This window comes from Aulonocara sp. 'chitande type north' Nkhata Bay, linkage group LG1 (assembly GCF_057382095.1).
Source record: "Aulonocara sp. 'chitande type north' Nkhata Bay isolate Kocher_YH1m ecotype deep benthic linkage group LG1, A_spYH_male_GT1.1, whole genome shotgun sequence".
Classification (NCBI taxonomy): domain Eukaryota; kingdom Metazoa; phylum Chordata; class Actinopteri; order Cichliformes; family Cichlidae; genus Aulonocara; species Aulonocara sp. 'chitande type north' Nkhata Bay.
This window is the reverse complement of record NC_141344.1, coordinates 9,906,403-9,923,066: the sequence shown is the minus strand read 5'-3', so window position 1 is coordinate 9,923,066 and position 16,664 is coordinate 9,906,403. Positions and strand designations below refer to the sequence as shown.

General features: G+C 39.4%; 1 protein-coding gene and 2 long non-coding RNA genes across 6 annotated transcripts; 2 read left to right on the top strand and 1 right to left on the bottom strand.

The window, feature by feature from the left end:
• Positions 1-246: 246 nt before the first annotated feature.
• On the bottom strand, positions 247-2,817 carry LOC147338682 (uncharacterized). The gene is made up of 3 exons (XR_015124942.1): positions 2,597-2,817; positions 1,362-1,430; positions 247-571 (listed from the first exon to the last, which is right to left on the bottom strand). It is a non-coding gene; the product is annotated as an uncharacterized LOC147338682 (long non-coding RNA).
• LOC147338681 (retinoblastoma-like protein 2) lies at positions 458-9,406 on the top strand. Of its 4 annotated transcripts, none has more exons than XM_086262906.1 (16): positions 458-655; positions 1,245-1,413; positions 2,605-2,904; positions 3,446-3,573; positions 4,039-4,145; positions 4,317-4,420; positions 4,592-4,744; positions 4,842-5,006; positions 5,146-5,203; positions 5,304-5,413; positions 5,493-5,669; positions 6,255-6,326; positions 6,639-6,699; positions 7,182-7,342; positions 7,454-7,618; positions 7,791-9,406. In XM_086262906.1, exons 4-16 carry the CDS (start codon positions 3,500-3,502, stop codon positions 7,989-7,991), a joined length of 1,608 nt encoding a protein of 535 aa, XP_086119032.1. In that variant the 5' UTR covers positions 458-655; positions 1,245-1,413; positions 2,605-2,904; positions 3,446-3,499; the 3' UTR covers positions 7,992-9,406. The 4 variants fall into 4 exon arrangements, with proteins under 4 accessions (XP_086119032.1, XP_086118961.1, XP_086119070.1 ...); XM_086262835.1 differs by having other exon boundaries at positions 459-655; positions 2,605-2,812; XM_086262944.1 differs by having other exon boundaries at positions 462-655; positions 2,605-2,812; positions 5,307-5,413.
• A 1,278-nt stretch (positions 9,407-10,684) lies between these two features.
• On the top strand, positions 10,685-11,571 carry LOC147338680 (uncharacterized). The gene is made up of 3 exons (XR_015130193.1): positions 10,685-11,252; positions 11,343-11,380; positions 11,460-11,571. It is a non-coding gene; the product is annotated as an uncharacterized LOC147338680 (long non-coding RNA).
• The last annotated feature ends 5,093 nt before the right edge of the window (positions 11,572-16,664 follow it).

Below are 16,664 nucleotides of genomic sequence, written 5' to 3'. Positions count from 1 at the left end.
CTCACAGTAACACACAATGATGAAGCAGTGAGCACCCAAACTGTTAGGCCGTAGAGCAAAGACACAACAGGTAAGTATGTGTGACTGAAATAATGCAGTAGGAAAAACATAGTTTTGTTGTTAATATTCTAGATGAGGCTTGATAATTTATTTCACTCCCAAGTATTTTCTTAAAAAAACAATTACATATTTCCTTGTGATTTTTTTTTTTTTAAAATATTCAATTTACTGCTTATTTAATGGATCCATTTGCACATAAACACTGCATAAACGTTAGTAGACACAGAACTCTAGTGCCCATATTGTTCCAGCAATGTTGGAAATGAACAAGGCTACATACCAAACTCTTGCAGCAGAGGGCCTTTCTTCACTGCAAGTCCTTCTTTTCTCCTCAGGGTGGTGCTCAGTGACCTGTTTAACTGCTTCTACTGCTGTTTGGCACTTATCTTAGCAACCAGACCAGATGACAAGTTGAGGCTTGTCTAATGTGAGAGGCCAATGGGCTGAACTTCCTCACCCTGCAGAGCAGCAGGTTGGCTGCACTGAATCATGCTGCATTGCTCTGCTGCTACTAGACAAACACACAGGAGAGATTTTTAAGAGCAGAAGTCTGTCAGTTTGACCTAACACCATCCCAGAAGAGCCACTGACACTGGTGAGTGACTTTGATCCTGGTTTATGAGTTTTGTTTTCTTGAGCTACGTTGAAAGTTCCACAGAGATAATAAACTGCACTGGAAGTCAGCTGACTATTTGGAGTAAAATGCAACAGTTACACGATCTGCTTCAGTGTTCCTAAAAGCTGCAGAATAAAAGAATCCTCTGCACACATTAACCATCTATATAGCTATTTTTCAGCAGGCTTTAATGCACTGAATAACAAAGTCTGATTATAAACCAAGATAAAGGCAATGTTTAGTTTAATTCTCTTTAAGGGACTAGCACATGTTAGAAAGTGAAAGTAGGCCTATTTTCACTTAGCATGAGTTGCATGTGAGTTGACTTGAGTGGAGTCCAGTCCAGAGGAAACAGGAAATGGGTGTGATTTAGATATTGTGCCAGCTTTTAGCAAAATTAAAACAGCAAACAAACATGCAGAAAACACATCTGTGGTGTTTTTAAATCGACACCGTGCTTCCAGGATCTTCCTGCTAAAGATAACAAGATAGGGTGTGATTCATATTTATGAGAAGCTGCATGCATATTGATGCTTCCAACTTCCTGTTTGTCTCTTCTGAGATGCAGCAGCTGGAAGTCCGTCAGAATGAGACACAACTTGATGTTTTAAGATGCCATTGGACTGATATCAGCATTTGGACTAAAATTTGGAGTGCACGATGAGAGTTTTTCTTGCCATTTTACCTCACCACATGGAAAACGCATCAGACAGCTGCTGCTTCAACCAACACGAACAGTAAGTTGTGAGCAAATCTGGAACACAGAGAATCAAAAGGCATCCATTAAGCTGCAATGATCACAAAAGTATATAGAAATGTCCTTATGTTGGAGATTAAGCAAAAGGTCAGAATTAAACTAATTCTGGTTCTGATTTTGTCTTGTTAGTGGGGGGAAAGTATAGCCACATGAAAGGAAATATTAGGAAATCACAATAGTAATGTTGAGTGTGACGTGCTCTACTCTGAAAACCTTATGGCACATTTTTGAGCAAAACTGCTTCTTATCCACCTACAGTGTCATCCGCAGTCATTGTAGACTGACTCAGCACAGGCAGTAATAAACAGCACATGTGAGAATGGTTAGAGGAACAGAGTCTCGTTCAGGCTGGTGGTAGCACACAAAGAGACTGTAAAAAGAAGAGGGGACTTTACCGCGAGGGGACGGAGTATTCAATTCTCAGCAGATCGAACCATGCTTTGAAACACACTTTTTAGAGATTAACAGTCAACATTATCCACCATTATTATTCACGTGACCCAAGGATGGTTCAGTATTTAACTTATTATTTCCTCATGAGTCTTCTCTGGCATCTAAAATATTCTTGTTGTTACACGACTTGCCAAATTGACAGTTGCCCTGCACAGGGAAACTGAGTTTCAGATGTTTTTCTTAGGTTTTCAGTATGTGAGGTGCACAGGAACAAAAGTGACTATTCACAGCTGCCTCAGAGCAGGAAGTACACATGAGTGAGTCACTAAAGGCAAATGAACAGAGTGGGAAAGTGGTGCTGTCAACAAGACCACCAGGCCATCTAATGCATCCATAACAAGAAAGGCAGCAGCAAATATAAAACTCCAGGTGTAAGACCATAGTTTGACGTTTCTGTAAATAAGCTGGCTTTTGGGCACCCTTCCCAGTAAAATCCATCACCAGTCAGTATTAACTATATATTCCATTAACAGGCTTAAAAGTGTGGTTTTATTTTATTTTTTTTGAGACACAATTGTTGCAGTCCATTAACAAACAGCTAGCTTTATAGCAGTGTAGCTGTAAGTGGACTGGTACTTATTTAGTACCGTTTACTAATTTGAACATTCAAAACACTTTCTACTAAAAGTCTAATTCATCCAGTCACACAAAAGCATGCAGTGCTTTTATGTGTTCCTACGTACTTTTATCTAACATTCTCACAAACTCACTCCAACAGATGAAAGTTGGGATTCAGTATCTTTCTCAAGGATACTTCGACACATGACCAGGAGGAGCCGGTGTTCTGGGAATCCATCCTACCTGGCAAACCATCCTACCCGTTGTTTCTGCGCATGCGCACAACACCGGACATCCCTCCCTGGAATTCCAATTAGTAGCGGACCCACTCTACCACCTGAGCCACAGCCCCGTTCAGTTGCTTTTAGGTTAGTCGTTGTCAAAAGGTTGCGTGTATTTTTCTAGTTATTTGCCTACAGTGAGGGGTTTTTAACCTATGCAAACATGATCCTCTAAAATAGTAAGTAGCTCAACTGGATGTAAGGTGATTGCTGATTGGTGGACAAGCCAACTGGAAAAGAATGGGGGTGAAAGTGGAACAGTAAAAGTGCCAAAATTCATCAAAGCTCAAAAATACAGAATTGAAGCAGACAAGGGTCTGCAGTGGACGCTTTTGAATATTTCTAACACTTGGTTTTCCTTCAGTACTTTGTATGTTGTAACATCGTGACTTGCACAGACCAACAACAGCGCAAGCAAGAGTCGCACACACATTGATTGTACCACAAATGTTGGACACTGCCTCCCTGTGGCAAAACACACTCACTGCAGCTCGCTATGGTCTGCCAGCACACCGTCCAATAGAGAACCACGTTGAGCCATTTAGAATGAAAATGATTAGTTGACACTGATGATGATGCAGTTATCTGGTGTGTGATAAGCAGCTGCTTAGTCTGCCTATGCCTCAGGTCCTCGTACAAGCTAATATTTTCAATTATGATTCATGCAAAGTTACCTCTAGTTTGTAAACAAAATGTGTATTTTTTTCACTCCATGTTTAGGTGTCCATTTGATTCCTGCTCTGACTCTCATCCTGTGTGAGTGAGGAGGTCACCATGGCAACTGTGCCACAGGGGATTGTGGGAAAGCCAAGGTTTGGCCCTAGTGACTGTCTGATCGCAATGTTGAGGTTAGCCCTGCAGTTACAAAGCATTACTGACTCACACAGTGTTTATCTGTGTAGGCTGTGTGTATGTCAACCTGATACTGATACTCGCAGCACTAATAGCTGCAATAAAGCACAACGCGCCTCAGATCTTTCATCAGTCTGCCTCACACACTGTACAAATGTGGCTAGATCAATTTAACAGCTACATAGTGTAGTTAACATCTGGTGTTTTGCTAAAAGGCACTGAGGGTGTGGTCAAGATCAATAATGTGTAAGCACACAGAGCTGATAAAGTTTCTGTACTGGGAATTCTTTAATATAGTTTCTACTGTTGTAAGCAAGAGCTTTAAAAAACACACGTGTGGCATTTCATTTACAGTTTAGAACTTACACCTCCACTTTATGCCAATGGCAGAATATTGTTGAATTACATTTTCCATTTCCTTTTGTGCTGCTCAAATTTCTGTGACGATGCCTTGGATTCAGGGCTTGCTCCAGAGATTCGACTGAGGCGATTGAAACAAGACTGAAATGCATGCTGCAAATGTTTCTACAGCATTACAGGGATGACGAGGGAAATGAGAAGACCAAAGGTACAGTGATGATTTTACAGTGGAATGTGGCCTTCAGCGTGTATCTGGTTGATAGCCGAAATTCTTATGATTAGAGAGCAGGCTGTCTTTTGATAGCAGGTGTGAAATTCTGGAATAAAGCCCGTGTTGTTGATACGTGCCAAAAAATAATCTATCTAATATTGTTCACAGAGTTGGCAGCAAAGTGCTGCTACGAGGCAGGGGTTTGGTATCACAGAATCTTGGAGAGCCTGATCAGTCAAGAGAGGAAAAGGCTGGGCTTCAGTGACATCTCAGTAAGTGCACGCCATCTGGTGGCCAAAGATGGAACTGAGCTTTGACCATATTAACTGAGCAGTCACAGATAAATGTCTCACAGCACCTGTGATCTCATAACTTATGTATTTTATTTATTTTGAGTCATCTTTGAAGTAAAGCAGCTGGTGCTTGTAATGCATGTAAAACAGGTGTGTTTGATGCAGGGCATCTTGGAGCATGATCTTTTCCAGCGCTGTCTGGTGGCCTGTTGCTTGGAGATCGCTGTAACCTCAAACAGCTTACCATGTGACTTCCCGCTGCTCCTTCAGATCCTCAAACTGGAACCATACCACTTTTGGAAGGTACTTTGTTTTTGCCATATACTGTACACTTAGTGATACAGTAACATTTAGTCTGTGATATGAATGCTCCCTCTTTTGTTTTTCTTTGTTCTCACAGGTGATTGAGCCTGTTTGGCGGGTTGGGTCAGGCTTGCCTCACTATGTGGTCACACACCTCATCCAAGTGGAAGAAAAGGTTTTGGAGAACTTGGCTTGGATCAGCGACTCACCACTGTGGGATGAAATCACACCCAACGAGGGCCATATGCCCACCTGCCAGCAGGTTTGGAATAACACAAATACTCTTTGCCTGACATCATAAATGATCAATATTTGGAAATTTTATAACATATCCAAAGCAATTAAATTTTTCTTTGAGCAGTTCGGGTTTTAATGAGAGTTTTGCCTTGTGTCAAATGTAGGTAATGCATCCAAATAGGCTTGAAGGTCCAATGCAAACGGATCCAGGTGTGCCGAGAGGTATTAACACAGTGCACTAAAGACTCATTTTAAATAAAACCATTCCCTGCAAACTGTTTACACTATTACTATAGATTGAGTGGTAAACTATTTTTGCCAGTAGATGTCAGTTTGGGGATGAACCACTCAGCCAGGACAGAGCAGCAGTGTTCCCCATCAGCTATAAACAGACAAGAGAGATGCAGCTCCCTCCATCTGTTTGCTCGGAAGGTCAGTTCTATATCATGCATCCAGTTGCCATTGTTGTTATATGGCATGTTTAGTGTGGTCATGTCTGTCTTTATCTCAGGTTTACAGCTTGATGGCCAAGCGTCTGAGGGAGCTGTGTTCCACGCTGGAAATATCTGATGAGCTGCGATTAAAGATCTGGACCTGCTTTGAGTATTCCTTGGTCCACTGCTCTTGTCTAATGGAAGACCGTCACCTGGACCAACTGCTCATGTGTGCTATCTACATCATAGCAAAGGTGGGTTTTAAAAGATACTATTAAAACCCACCAGAATCTGCTAAAATAATGCAAGACAATGCAACTGGAAAATGCAAGTGGTTGTCTCAGAGAAGATGAATAATAAACTTTAAACAATTCTTAGGGAGTGAGGAATACATTTAAATGTTCAGGGTGGGCTAAGATATACCAGCATTTTGCAGATGATGACTAATGCAGTACCAGCAAGATGTAGGTAGGGAGAACAGCAAACAGAGAGACGGTGCAGTAAATCAAAGCCACAGTAAATCAGAATGGCCAGACTTCTTAGACCTCTGATGTTGGACACCTGCCCCAAATTGAGTCCACCCTGACCACGGAGAAGTAAAACCTTCAGGGAGGTTTACAGATTTACAGTTTTATGGAAAAGAACTACTTGGTGTTTAAATAAAATTAAAGACTGTTGTGAGGGCACTTGACAGCTGAAAAAGTTTTTATCGCTTTTCACTGACATGAAATTAAAGGAAAACTGTATTTGTAATCCTAAAAAGAATCCATGTTGGTAATGCATGGACTTCATTGGAAAACACATACTCAGCAGTTAAGTGGTGGCATTTGCCTTTACAGATTACCAAGATGGAGATACCCTTCAAACAGATAATGAAATGCTACAAGTCACAGCCACGTGCCAACAAAAGTGTAAGTTTCTTTTATTTTGGTTTTTATTTTTTGCTGTCTTTAGTATACAGCTGTGAATTAACAAAATATAGCGATACAGGTTGAAACGTGTATCAGCTGGGCCCACTTATTCCAAGATTCCATCAGTTTTAGCGACATTCTGTTTTGTGTTTATCATCAAATGTTTTAATGTTAACAGGTACATTTTTTAAATAACTGTGACAATATCATTATACCTGCTTTACATGAGCATTTCAGTCTTGCAAGGAGGTTAGCAGGTTGACAGTAACAACTCAAAGCACTTGTTTCAGCATTTACCGTTTCTATCTGCAGGTCTGCAAAAACGTGCTGATTTCAGAAAGGATGGAGGAAAATTCTACCATTAAAAAAATCAGTAAGAAAGCTTTTAAATAAAAAAGTCATATATTTTAAATATTATGGAACACCTGTTTTAAAAAACACACTTACAAAATAGCCTTGTAATTACAGTAATGTACATAATGCGTCCCAATAAGTATTGAAAATGGGACTACACATTGCCCTCACTGCCATCGTAGCTTTATATGTGTAATGCATGCTCACATGCTTGCAATCCACTGTGGGCAAAGAAATGCGCATGTATTGTTAGCTGGCTATGTGGCTCGGAAACAGTGGCACTGGTGGTGGTTAAAGAAAACGAATGCAGCATGTGTTGTGTTAGATCCAAATAAAGTACTATACAGAGGTAGAACTCATAGCAATGCCTCATTGCACAAGAAAAATGACACCCATCAAGTTACCAAATGATTCACTTACAACATTTTACCTGCATTATATCCATTATCCCAGAGTAATTCCACAGTGATAAGTAACTTTTTATTATATTGTTGATTATAGATACCGGAAAGCACAGCAGCACTATCCTAACCCCCAACACACCATCAACACATTATCCAAGACCTGGGCAGGAGGAACGGGGCAATCTCATCCATTTTTACAACCAGGTCTACACGACAAAGATGCAGCATTTTGCCAAACAGTTTGCTCAAACCTCATTAGTAAGTGAACATTTTTTCTTTTTTCTGAGCTGACGTCACAAAACTAAGAACTCAGTAAAAATGGGAAATGTTTATTTTCCATGTAATGCTTACACTTCATTTCTTGTCCAGCGAGACACCCCTCCTTTGTCTCCATACCCTCGACAGTGGAAAGCATCTCCTCGCTGTTATCAGCTGTCCAACAGCCCGTCCATCTCCATTTCACCATACAACACAGAAACCCCTTCCCCTCACAGAACTGGGCTCTGCTACTACTTCAACTCAAGTCCTCCAGAGGTGTGTGGATATAGTGTTTTTGTTTTCACATGATCGTCTTAAAAAATTTTGTGTGTTGGGGTACAATCTAGGCTGAATACATTTTACATTCCTATTTTGGAAATGATTTAGTGAATAAAAATGGTTGACTTTGCTCGCACACAGTAGAATATTATTTTCCTTTTGTTCACAGCTTCTGCGTGAGATCAACAACATGATCAAAACGGGCAGGTCACCAAACATGCGATGCTACGCGGTATCACTGGATAGAGATGAGGAAGGAGATGGATCCTCAGCCAAGAGGCTTCGTTTGGATGGGCAGTCAGCCTGGCAGAGACGACTGAGAAATGTGTTCAATGATCGCATTACAAGAATGAACCAGGACCAGGTCTAGCTTATTCCAGCTAACAGGCCTAACCTCCACTCCGATGGAAGTAAAGCACACATTTACTTCTTGACAAATTCTCTGTCAGCTCAAAGGACTAAATTTCCGTTGCTTGGCTCTTTTGTTTGGAACCATTTTTTTCTGATACCATAAGTCATGTGTGAAGGTCTGTGAATAAGCCACTTTATCCCCAGCACAGTAATAGAAGACTGGTCATCCTGGGTTGCTGCCTGATGGAAGTGTCCTTCATGATATTGTATGAATTTAAAGAAAGACAAGGCTGCAAAGTGCCCAGTGAGTTTTTCTTAGATAAAAAAAAGGACTGAGACAGGACTTTAGCAACTAAAAGGCAGATTAGTTAGTGTTTGTCTGCATCCACAGGAATTAATATTTACAGTAATATGAAAACATAAATGTATCCACAAATGCATCCAATAGACATTTGGGCAAAAAGTTTTTTTTCTGCACAAATTTAACAATTCTGTTAAAAAAAGTGTAACTTAGGCCTCTGAAGCTAATATAACAAAACAAAATTTTGATTTAGTCATTTTTGCATAATTAGAACATTTATATAATTATAGTTCGTTATCTTAATGACTTAAATCTCACATAATAATAATAACATGGTACCTTTACATGTATGCAAAATGTTTTATTTATTTTAAATGTTTCAATGAACATTTTAAACTCAATTTTTGGTGGATTTTCCAGCATGCTCATCACTGTCCTGTTGAAAGATGGACAATTTGGCAGCTATTTATTTTTTTAAATTTAGCTAAATTTAGCTACAAGATTTTTTTTAGATGATTTGCAGAATTATTGATTTAAATTAACTGGGGAACACCAAACCCTGGATGTCTGAGGTTAAAATAAGACTTATTACTCTCTAAGAAGAGTCTAATAACTGACACCATATTTGAAGGCCCTGTGTGATTAATTTGAGGATGTACTCATTTGTTCTCACTAGACTGATCTGTTTTTTATGTTTGACTTACTTTTGGAATTTTGAGTGTACATACTAACATTAACTCCAGTCTATGACTTGCATGAATACTGAAGTTTGAAGTGATTTGATTCTGACTGCATATTGGTGATACTAGGGGTTTGATGCATACCACTCTAAATTAATTTAAAGTTGTTTTTACATTCAACTTATCGCAAAACTATTGAGGATAAACTAAAGTAAGACTTTTGCAAAAATAATAAATGAAAAGTGCTGTTACAGTAGCAGAAACTTGCACTGGTCAACATAAATGTAGAAGCTAAAACAAATTCAGTCTCAATAAATCTTTAAAAATCCAGTCAGCAGTTTTAGCCACCGTTTATTACAGACTGAGTATCACAGCTGATTCAACAGGACATCAATCAAAAACTGCATGGTGATTTTATTAAAGCTCTTTTCCAAACAGAAAAGTGTTTTGCTTTTGAGATTTATTGCGCAGAATGATACATGTGTCAGTTGACAGAAGTTGGCTTTATTATCATCTGCTGATGCAACAAAGTTTCTTTAAATCTGAGTTTAACAATAAGTAGGTATTACCGAGCTTTTGAAGACACGTGACCACTAACCACAAGATTTTAACTTGATGACAATTAATAATGTGGGATCAAGTGAACCCCTCAGCAAACAACCCATCATGAAGGGGGGAAATGAGCAGTCCTCAGTTGATTGCAAATGGTTGGAGGTTAGTGGCAGTCGCTGGGAAAATGATTGCTAATATCCCAGTCATGCAGGCCTACAGATTAGTCAGTGACATCCTGTCAACTACCTGTTGCTAGGAAAAATGTCTATTTCCCAACCAGTTCAGTGCAGCGCCTTCTTTGCAACCAATTTCACCCAGTGAGGACCAGAAACCTCCAAGAAACACTGCCAACCAGTGCAACATCATGTAAAAAACTAGGGTTTGGCAATGGAACAGATGCCTTTCTATTTCTATAGAATTTTTCAAATTTCAGTTCAGCCGCAGTTCTGTTTGTGGAGATTTTTATTTTGCTAATTTAATCTGCGTCCTTGAAAAATTTAATTGGTAACTAATTTGTGCTATTCCTGAATAGCACCACAATATACTGCCTCTTTCCTTTTTGTTATGTTGTGTTACATCGAGAGTTAACGTGCGATTTCAAAGGTGGGGTAACCCTCAGCTGTAGCACTTCAGCGACGGAATAACTTAGAAATACGTAACGTAAGAATTCCTGTGGTTAGCTCCAGTAGAGTTTACTGTGTCCAGAATAGGACCAGTTGCTTACTGGTCTTTGTGGATTTAGGCAGTTAAATATAGAAAGATATGAGCAAACCCCTAGACACAATAAAGCTAGTATATAAGGTCAAATTTAGTGAATGAATCTAAACAGCATCATCCCCTTAAATTTAATTTAATGTCGGCCACCCTTGACATTCTTAACTTCCCAGTGACCGTGCACACCACAGCCTGCTCTGCACCATCCAGCATATCACAATACTGTAAACTTTACAACAATGCAAATTAACCACTTTAACCTGTAAATTAAACCAATTTTCAAAGAGTTTGAAAGACACTTCACAAAAAGATAATTCAGAAACATGTCATGTATAGATCCAATATCTAAAAAAAAAAAGAAGATTTTTTTTAAATTCTAACGTTTCTGATCACAAGTTGTTGACTTTTACACCTGTTTCTTTCTGCTCTATAAAGTTTGATGTAAATTGGATTTTGTGAAATGACGATGGCTAAAACTCCTCCAAGGGAATCAAAACACAAATTTTCCACTGTGGAAAAGTCAGTAACCATAGCTACTGTGTGATTGACACACAGCCCACTTCAGTGTTTATCAGTAACCATGTTTTGCTTCAGAGTTAATTCTCAACCACTGTCGCTTAGGGATGTATTTGCAAAAAGGCAATGTGATACAACAGACAAAGGACTGTAAAATAAACCAACAAAGTTAACACAACAGGAAGTCATATAGTTGCCATGGAGAACAAATGCACCTGAGCCCACAACACACAAGTTTTAAGGTGACGACCAGGATTTTGACACTTCATACTCCTGTGGACAACCATCAGCTGAACGACACGCTGCACACTCTCAAATTTTGAAAAATCATGGGCTGCAACACAAGTAGGGGGGCCACAGTGGTTGACCCTTCTGAAAAGCCAGAGGACAGGCCGAAAACTGCCACTTCCACCAAGCAGGCGCCTGCAGAGGAAACGAATGGAACAAAAGAAAAAGATGAAAAAACGAAGAGTTCCAGCTGAGCGCCACCTTTACACCGAACCTAACTCTTCTTCTTGTAAGAACATTTTTTCTTTAAATGTTATTCATAATCTGCCTTTAAGATTTTTAGTTATTACCTGACTATGTCCTTTCATTCTCCTTTTAGTTCTATCAATGAACAAGGATACAGCACCTCTCTGTAAAGTAAGCAATCTATGACCATTGCATAGGGGTCACTTTGATACAATTACCTCTGTAACTTGACCGCCGTGTCTTTCTGAAGCAGTTTGACGTGACAAATGGGCTGCATGGTGACTGAGAAGCGTTCTGTGGTGTCTGTGTTGGTGTGTGCACAGATTGGCCTGTCCGAGGGTGAAGGAGGACCTGTAAGCAGGATGAGGCGACGCTGCACTACTGTCCATCAACGTCTGTCATCTGGGCCAGGCACACATAATCAAATACGCACACTTCTCTAGAAATCCGACTCCTATTGTCAAAGTCTAGAAACTATTTTGTGATAAATATATCGTTTGGAGTATTACATTGTGTTGTCTTGAACCTCTGTTGCCTTTATGTTCTTTTTTAGGCGTCGTTTCCTGCGGCGTACCTTGCTTTGTTTTTTCACAATCATTTATTTTCATTCTCTTCTCCTCTTTACTTGCACTCACACACCTCTGGTCAGAGCTGATAGTTACAACACTCTCTTTTAAATGCTTCCAATACTGCTGTAGGCTAAAGCAGCAACTCTTTAAGACAGTCGACTTATGTGCTAGCTCTGTGTACCTTGCAGCTCTCAGCTAGATGGGATGCTCTGCATATGAGAGGGCTGCTACCGGTGTTCATTTGGACAGTCTTTATACAACAAATAACAAACTGCTGCCAAGAGCTGGATTGAGAAGACCTTCCAGAACTTTATGTTCCTTGCCACCAGGGGGCATAGAGACAGGGGAAACAGTTCCCTTTGCCGCCACCAGGGAGCAGGAGCGATCTTCCCCCGCTGCTGTGAGACGTCTGAGGCTGGTTCCATTTGCTGAAGACATTTAATCTGAAATATAGGTTGTAAGTTTATTACCAGTGAATGGAGCTGGAATGGAATAGCCATTTTACAAAGCCATATCAAAAATACCCATCTCAGAGGCAGTGGGAAATTACATGAAAATATTACCATTATACAAATGGAAAGTGTGATTGAATAATGCGCCGGAGAAGATAAATGAAAAGCACTTTGTTGGAAAACGTGGTACTAAATAGGTTTTTAATTTCAGTAGTGGGATAAAAGAAGCGCATTTTTACCCCATTTCACTGCCAATTGATTAGTGGCTCCACACCTGCAGATAAAGAGGGGGCCTTATCGTCTCATTATCAGTTAATTAATATGCATGCACACATGCCAATTATCTTTCCTCTGCCATTTAGCAGAAATGAGACATTGATGTTTTAATGGTGCCGGAATGGATAACTCCTCTGTTGCTTTAAAGACAAGGCAGGCACATTGATTGACATAGCTGGGAAATGTTAAGAGAGACAATTGAATTAAGAGCAACCTGAAACGCTTGATTATTATATTAATACTTCTCAACAGCCATTTGCTGTTGCTTTCCAGGGGCTGTGAGATCAAGCAGAGTTTTTGATTAACTCTCTTGTGAAAGATACAAAGAGGGCAAAGCTTATGGTGCAGTCTATGTATATATATCTACCAATGAGAATCCATTATGGAAATATTTTATTTGAAGGACATGCAGAATAGCAAGCCATTACATTTTTCCACTATGCCATGACTGTAAAAAAGCTCAAGGCCACACCAAGTGAAGCAAACCCAAGATGAAAGTTATATTAATCATTACTCGGTTTAGTATACTATGTGCACTGAATTTATGTTCATGAGTCACAGGCCAGTGTTATGTGCTGGAGAAATAGGCAATATTATGGAAGGAAGCACTATTGACATTTTTCATTTCTGCATAAATGCTTGTGGTTGCACACTGTGCCCAAGGCTGTTAGCTTTTTTTAATCAGTGCTCTTTAAGCTCAATGCCACAATGCTAGGATGTTGGAGGTATTGCGATCAGAAAAAATAGAGCTAGAGAGACTGCAAAGTCTTTCAGTTAAATCCAAATCTAGGATCTGTGATTTTTACACACATAAAAAAATCACAGAGGACAAACTCATGCCACTGGAGGCAGCTGCTCACACAACTGTGCCAAACGAGAGGGCGAAAAAATGAGAAGGGCAAGTTACAAAAAGTATTTGGTTTGTAAGCGCCTTACTCAGTAATAGACCATTTATATGATATGTATAATACCCTGCCACAAATATTCACAAGTAGTGGTGTTATTTTCAGCCAGCCTCTCTTTAAAGATGTGTTCTTCACAGGGTATCTTTTGTGAATATATGATCAGAGGCACGACAGCCCTGGTCTTTAATCTTACACTGGCCTTGAAGAATGTCACTGATTCCAACCAGCCTGCACCCTCCTCCTCCTCCTCCTCCACCCTCACAACTGCAGGCTACAGAGACCATCCTATTCACAGTGTGGTGCAAGAACATGTTTCTGGTTGTTTAGAGGGCTATGGCTTTCTTTATTTTGTGTTTTCAAAAAAAAAGAGAAAAAAACATTGTTAAGAACTTGTCACTACCATCTGATCCCAGAGGCCTTTGGAGTGCTGGTTCGTAAACAGCTGATTGTATAAAAATAGCTAAGACTTTCTCAATGAGCAACCCACTTTGACTTCATATCAGAAATATAACACGTTTTTGGTTTAATCTATATTTGAAGACGTAATATAGACCCCCAACACTGGTACATTTGGCATACACAAAAAAACCAAAACAATAATTTTTCTCCAAGTATAATAAAGCTAGAAGTCTCCGGGTCTGACATCTATCTGTTCGTGTGTCCCAAATTGCTCCGCTTGATAATGCCCACAGAAACAAGTGTGAAGAGAAAAAGCTGCAACCATGAATTGTAAAAGTTTGGGAACTAAAACTAAAGTTGGGAAAACGCTCAGAAATAATGCCAACATAGTTTTTGAATCAATCAACTGCATTTCAAGGCATTAAACGTGGCGGTAGATGAATTTATACATTTAGGATGTCAGAGTGCCTCATTATGTGATACCAGACGTAAACAAGGATGTTTAAATCAGGAATCTTAAAGAAGTGCTTTTGTTGTTTGTTTTTGTTTTTTACTGTGCTTGAATCTTTGGTTCAACACATCTAAACGAGGTAGTGCATATTATCATATCAAAGCACAAGTCCTCTCAGGTTCTTTAGCCAATATATCACTGTGTTGGTTATATCAAACTATGACATCTCTTACAGATGAGGCAAATATTACTATTACACTTCCACTTAAATACAAAAAAACCAAAAACTATTTTCTCTCAAATATGTTTAAACTAGTAAAGGTGACTCATAAACTATTCTCCAAACCTCTTATAAAGGAGAAAAATTGAACACTGGAGTCCAATTTTGGGGAAGATGGCTTCCTAACTCATTTGATGTTTGCTGGTGATAGTTCAATATTCACAGACACAGACACCTCTTTTGGAATCACTATGAACTCATGCATACTCATACAGGCTAAAGTCCAATTCACTTCTATTCTATTCAGTTTTATTTATGCAGTGTCAAATCACAACAACCATCATCTCAAGGCTCAGGTTCACAAATTTAAGTACTTGGGATCACGGGCCGATACCCGTGATCCCAAGCTCCCGTGGTGCAAAAGACCAGCCTAACAGAAGTTGCAAAAGTCGGCGTTAAAGACAACGTGAGAAACCACATTAAGGAAGATATCAAGGAAGCTTGCACCATAGCTACCGATTGCAGGTATTAGAAGCAGATCATAAATGAGGTCCTGAGTCCATCGGCTCTAAAGGACAAAAGAAGAGTTGTTGAGAAACATGTTATTTTATAGAGAAATAATGTGGTTTTAAACCCAAATGTTTGGTAGCAAACCCCCATTCTATCGGTTTTCAAACCTTTTGTGGCAAATGCACACCAAGGATGCAAGTAAATATTTCAAGGTACATAAATGCACACAAAATCGCATGTATGTCATCTGACACTCATGAGTTGGTGGTGCTTGTTTAAAGGATGCAAAAGTGGGCTGTCAAACATGCCATTGTCTCACAACACAAACATTATCACACCTGCAAATTTTAATTCCTGTAACAGCTCCATTTGGATATGGACTTGCTTCCATCACCTTATATTTTTAAAAACATTTTTGTTGTTTTTTAATGGGGAAATGAGTATATTTGAAGAGCTGACACATTAAATTAACAGTTCATTTACAACATTTTCTGCAGTTGTTTTTTTTTTTTTAAATACTAAGATATGGTTGTCTCAAATTCCATGGCACCCTTCTGCTCAGCGAAGAGCACACTATTTAGAAACAAAGTGGAACTAAATTGGAATTCCACAACAAACAGCTTCAGAAAAGTCCAACATTTTCTTCTCATCCATTTTTGTTTTCTTTTCGCTGCAGGTTTTGGGTCCTGCAAGAGCAACTAGACTTTGAATTTGGGCTCTCCTTCTGTCTTCTTTCATTAAATCTACTTTATGTGACAAATGATGCAAAACCTGGTAAAGTATTATGTCATGATCTTGGAGGTCAGTCTTCATCCATTTTGCTAATTTTCTTTCACAGGAATTAAGAGGAGCCAGGTGCTGTTACTCAAATGCACGTAATTAACTGATCATCAGTAAGTGTGACCACCTCTATATCAGACGTTTTGGCAGTTTGTAGGTCTGGAGCAGTCAGGGGGGTTTTAACACAATGCCAAGGAGGACGGACATCAGTAATGATCTTTAAAAAGCAACTGTTGCTCCCCACCAATCTGGGAAGTGTTGTAAGGCCATTTCCAAACTATTTAAAGTTCATTATTTTACTGTGCGAAAGATTATTCACGAGCGGAAACCATTCGGCACAGCCAATCTTCCCAGGAGTGGACTTCCCAGTGAATTTAACCCAAGGTTGCAATGGTCAAAGAAACTACAAAAACCTAGCATGCTAGTATGTTAAATATCACTGTTAATGATAGTATAATTAGAAAAAGACTGAACAAGTATGGCCTGTTTAGAATGGTTGCCAGGAGAAAAAAATAAAATGATTGCATCTGAACAAAACTTAAGACCTTTAAAACAACAGCCTTTGGACAGACGAGACCAAAGTGGAAATATTTGGTGAAATCCAAACATACCATATCAACACAAAGCCTTCATACCAACTCTCAAGCACAGTGGTGGAGAGGGTAATGATTTGAGCTTATTTTGCTGCAATGACTGCAAGGACCTGGGCACCTTGCAGTCATTGAGTCGACCATGAACTCTTCTGTACACCAGAGCACTGTAGAGTCAAATGTCAGGCCATCTGTCCAACGGCTAAAGATTGGTCAACTTTGGGTCATGCAACAGGACAGAGATTCCAAGCACAGTAGCAAATCGACAACAGAATGACTAAATGCTGTATTTGACCTCAACAG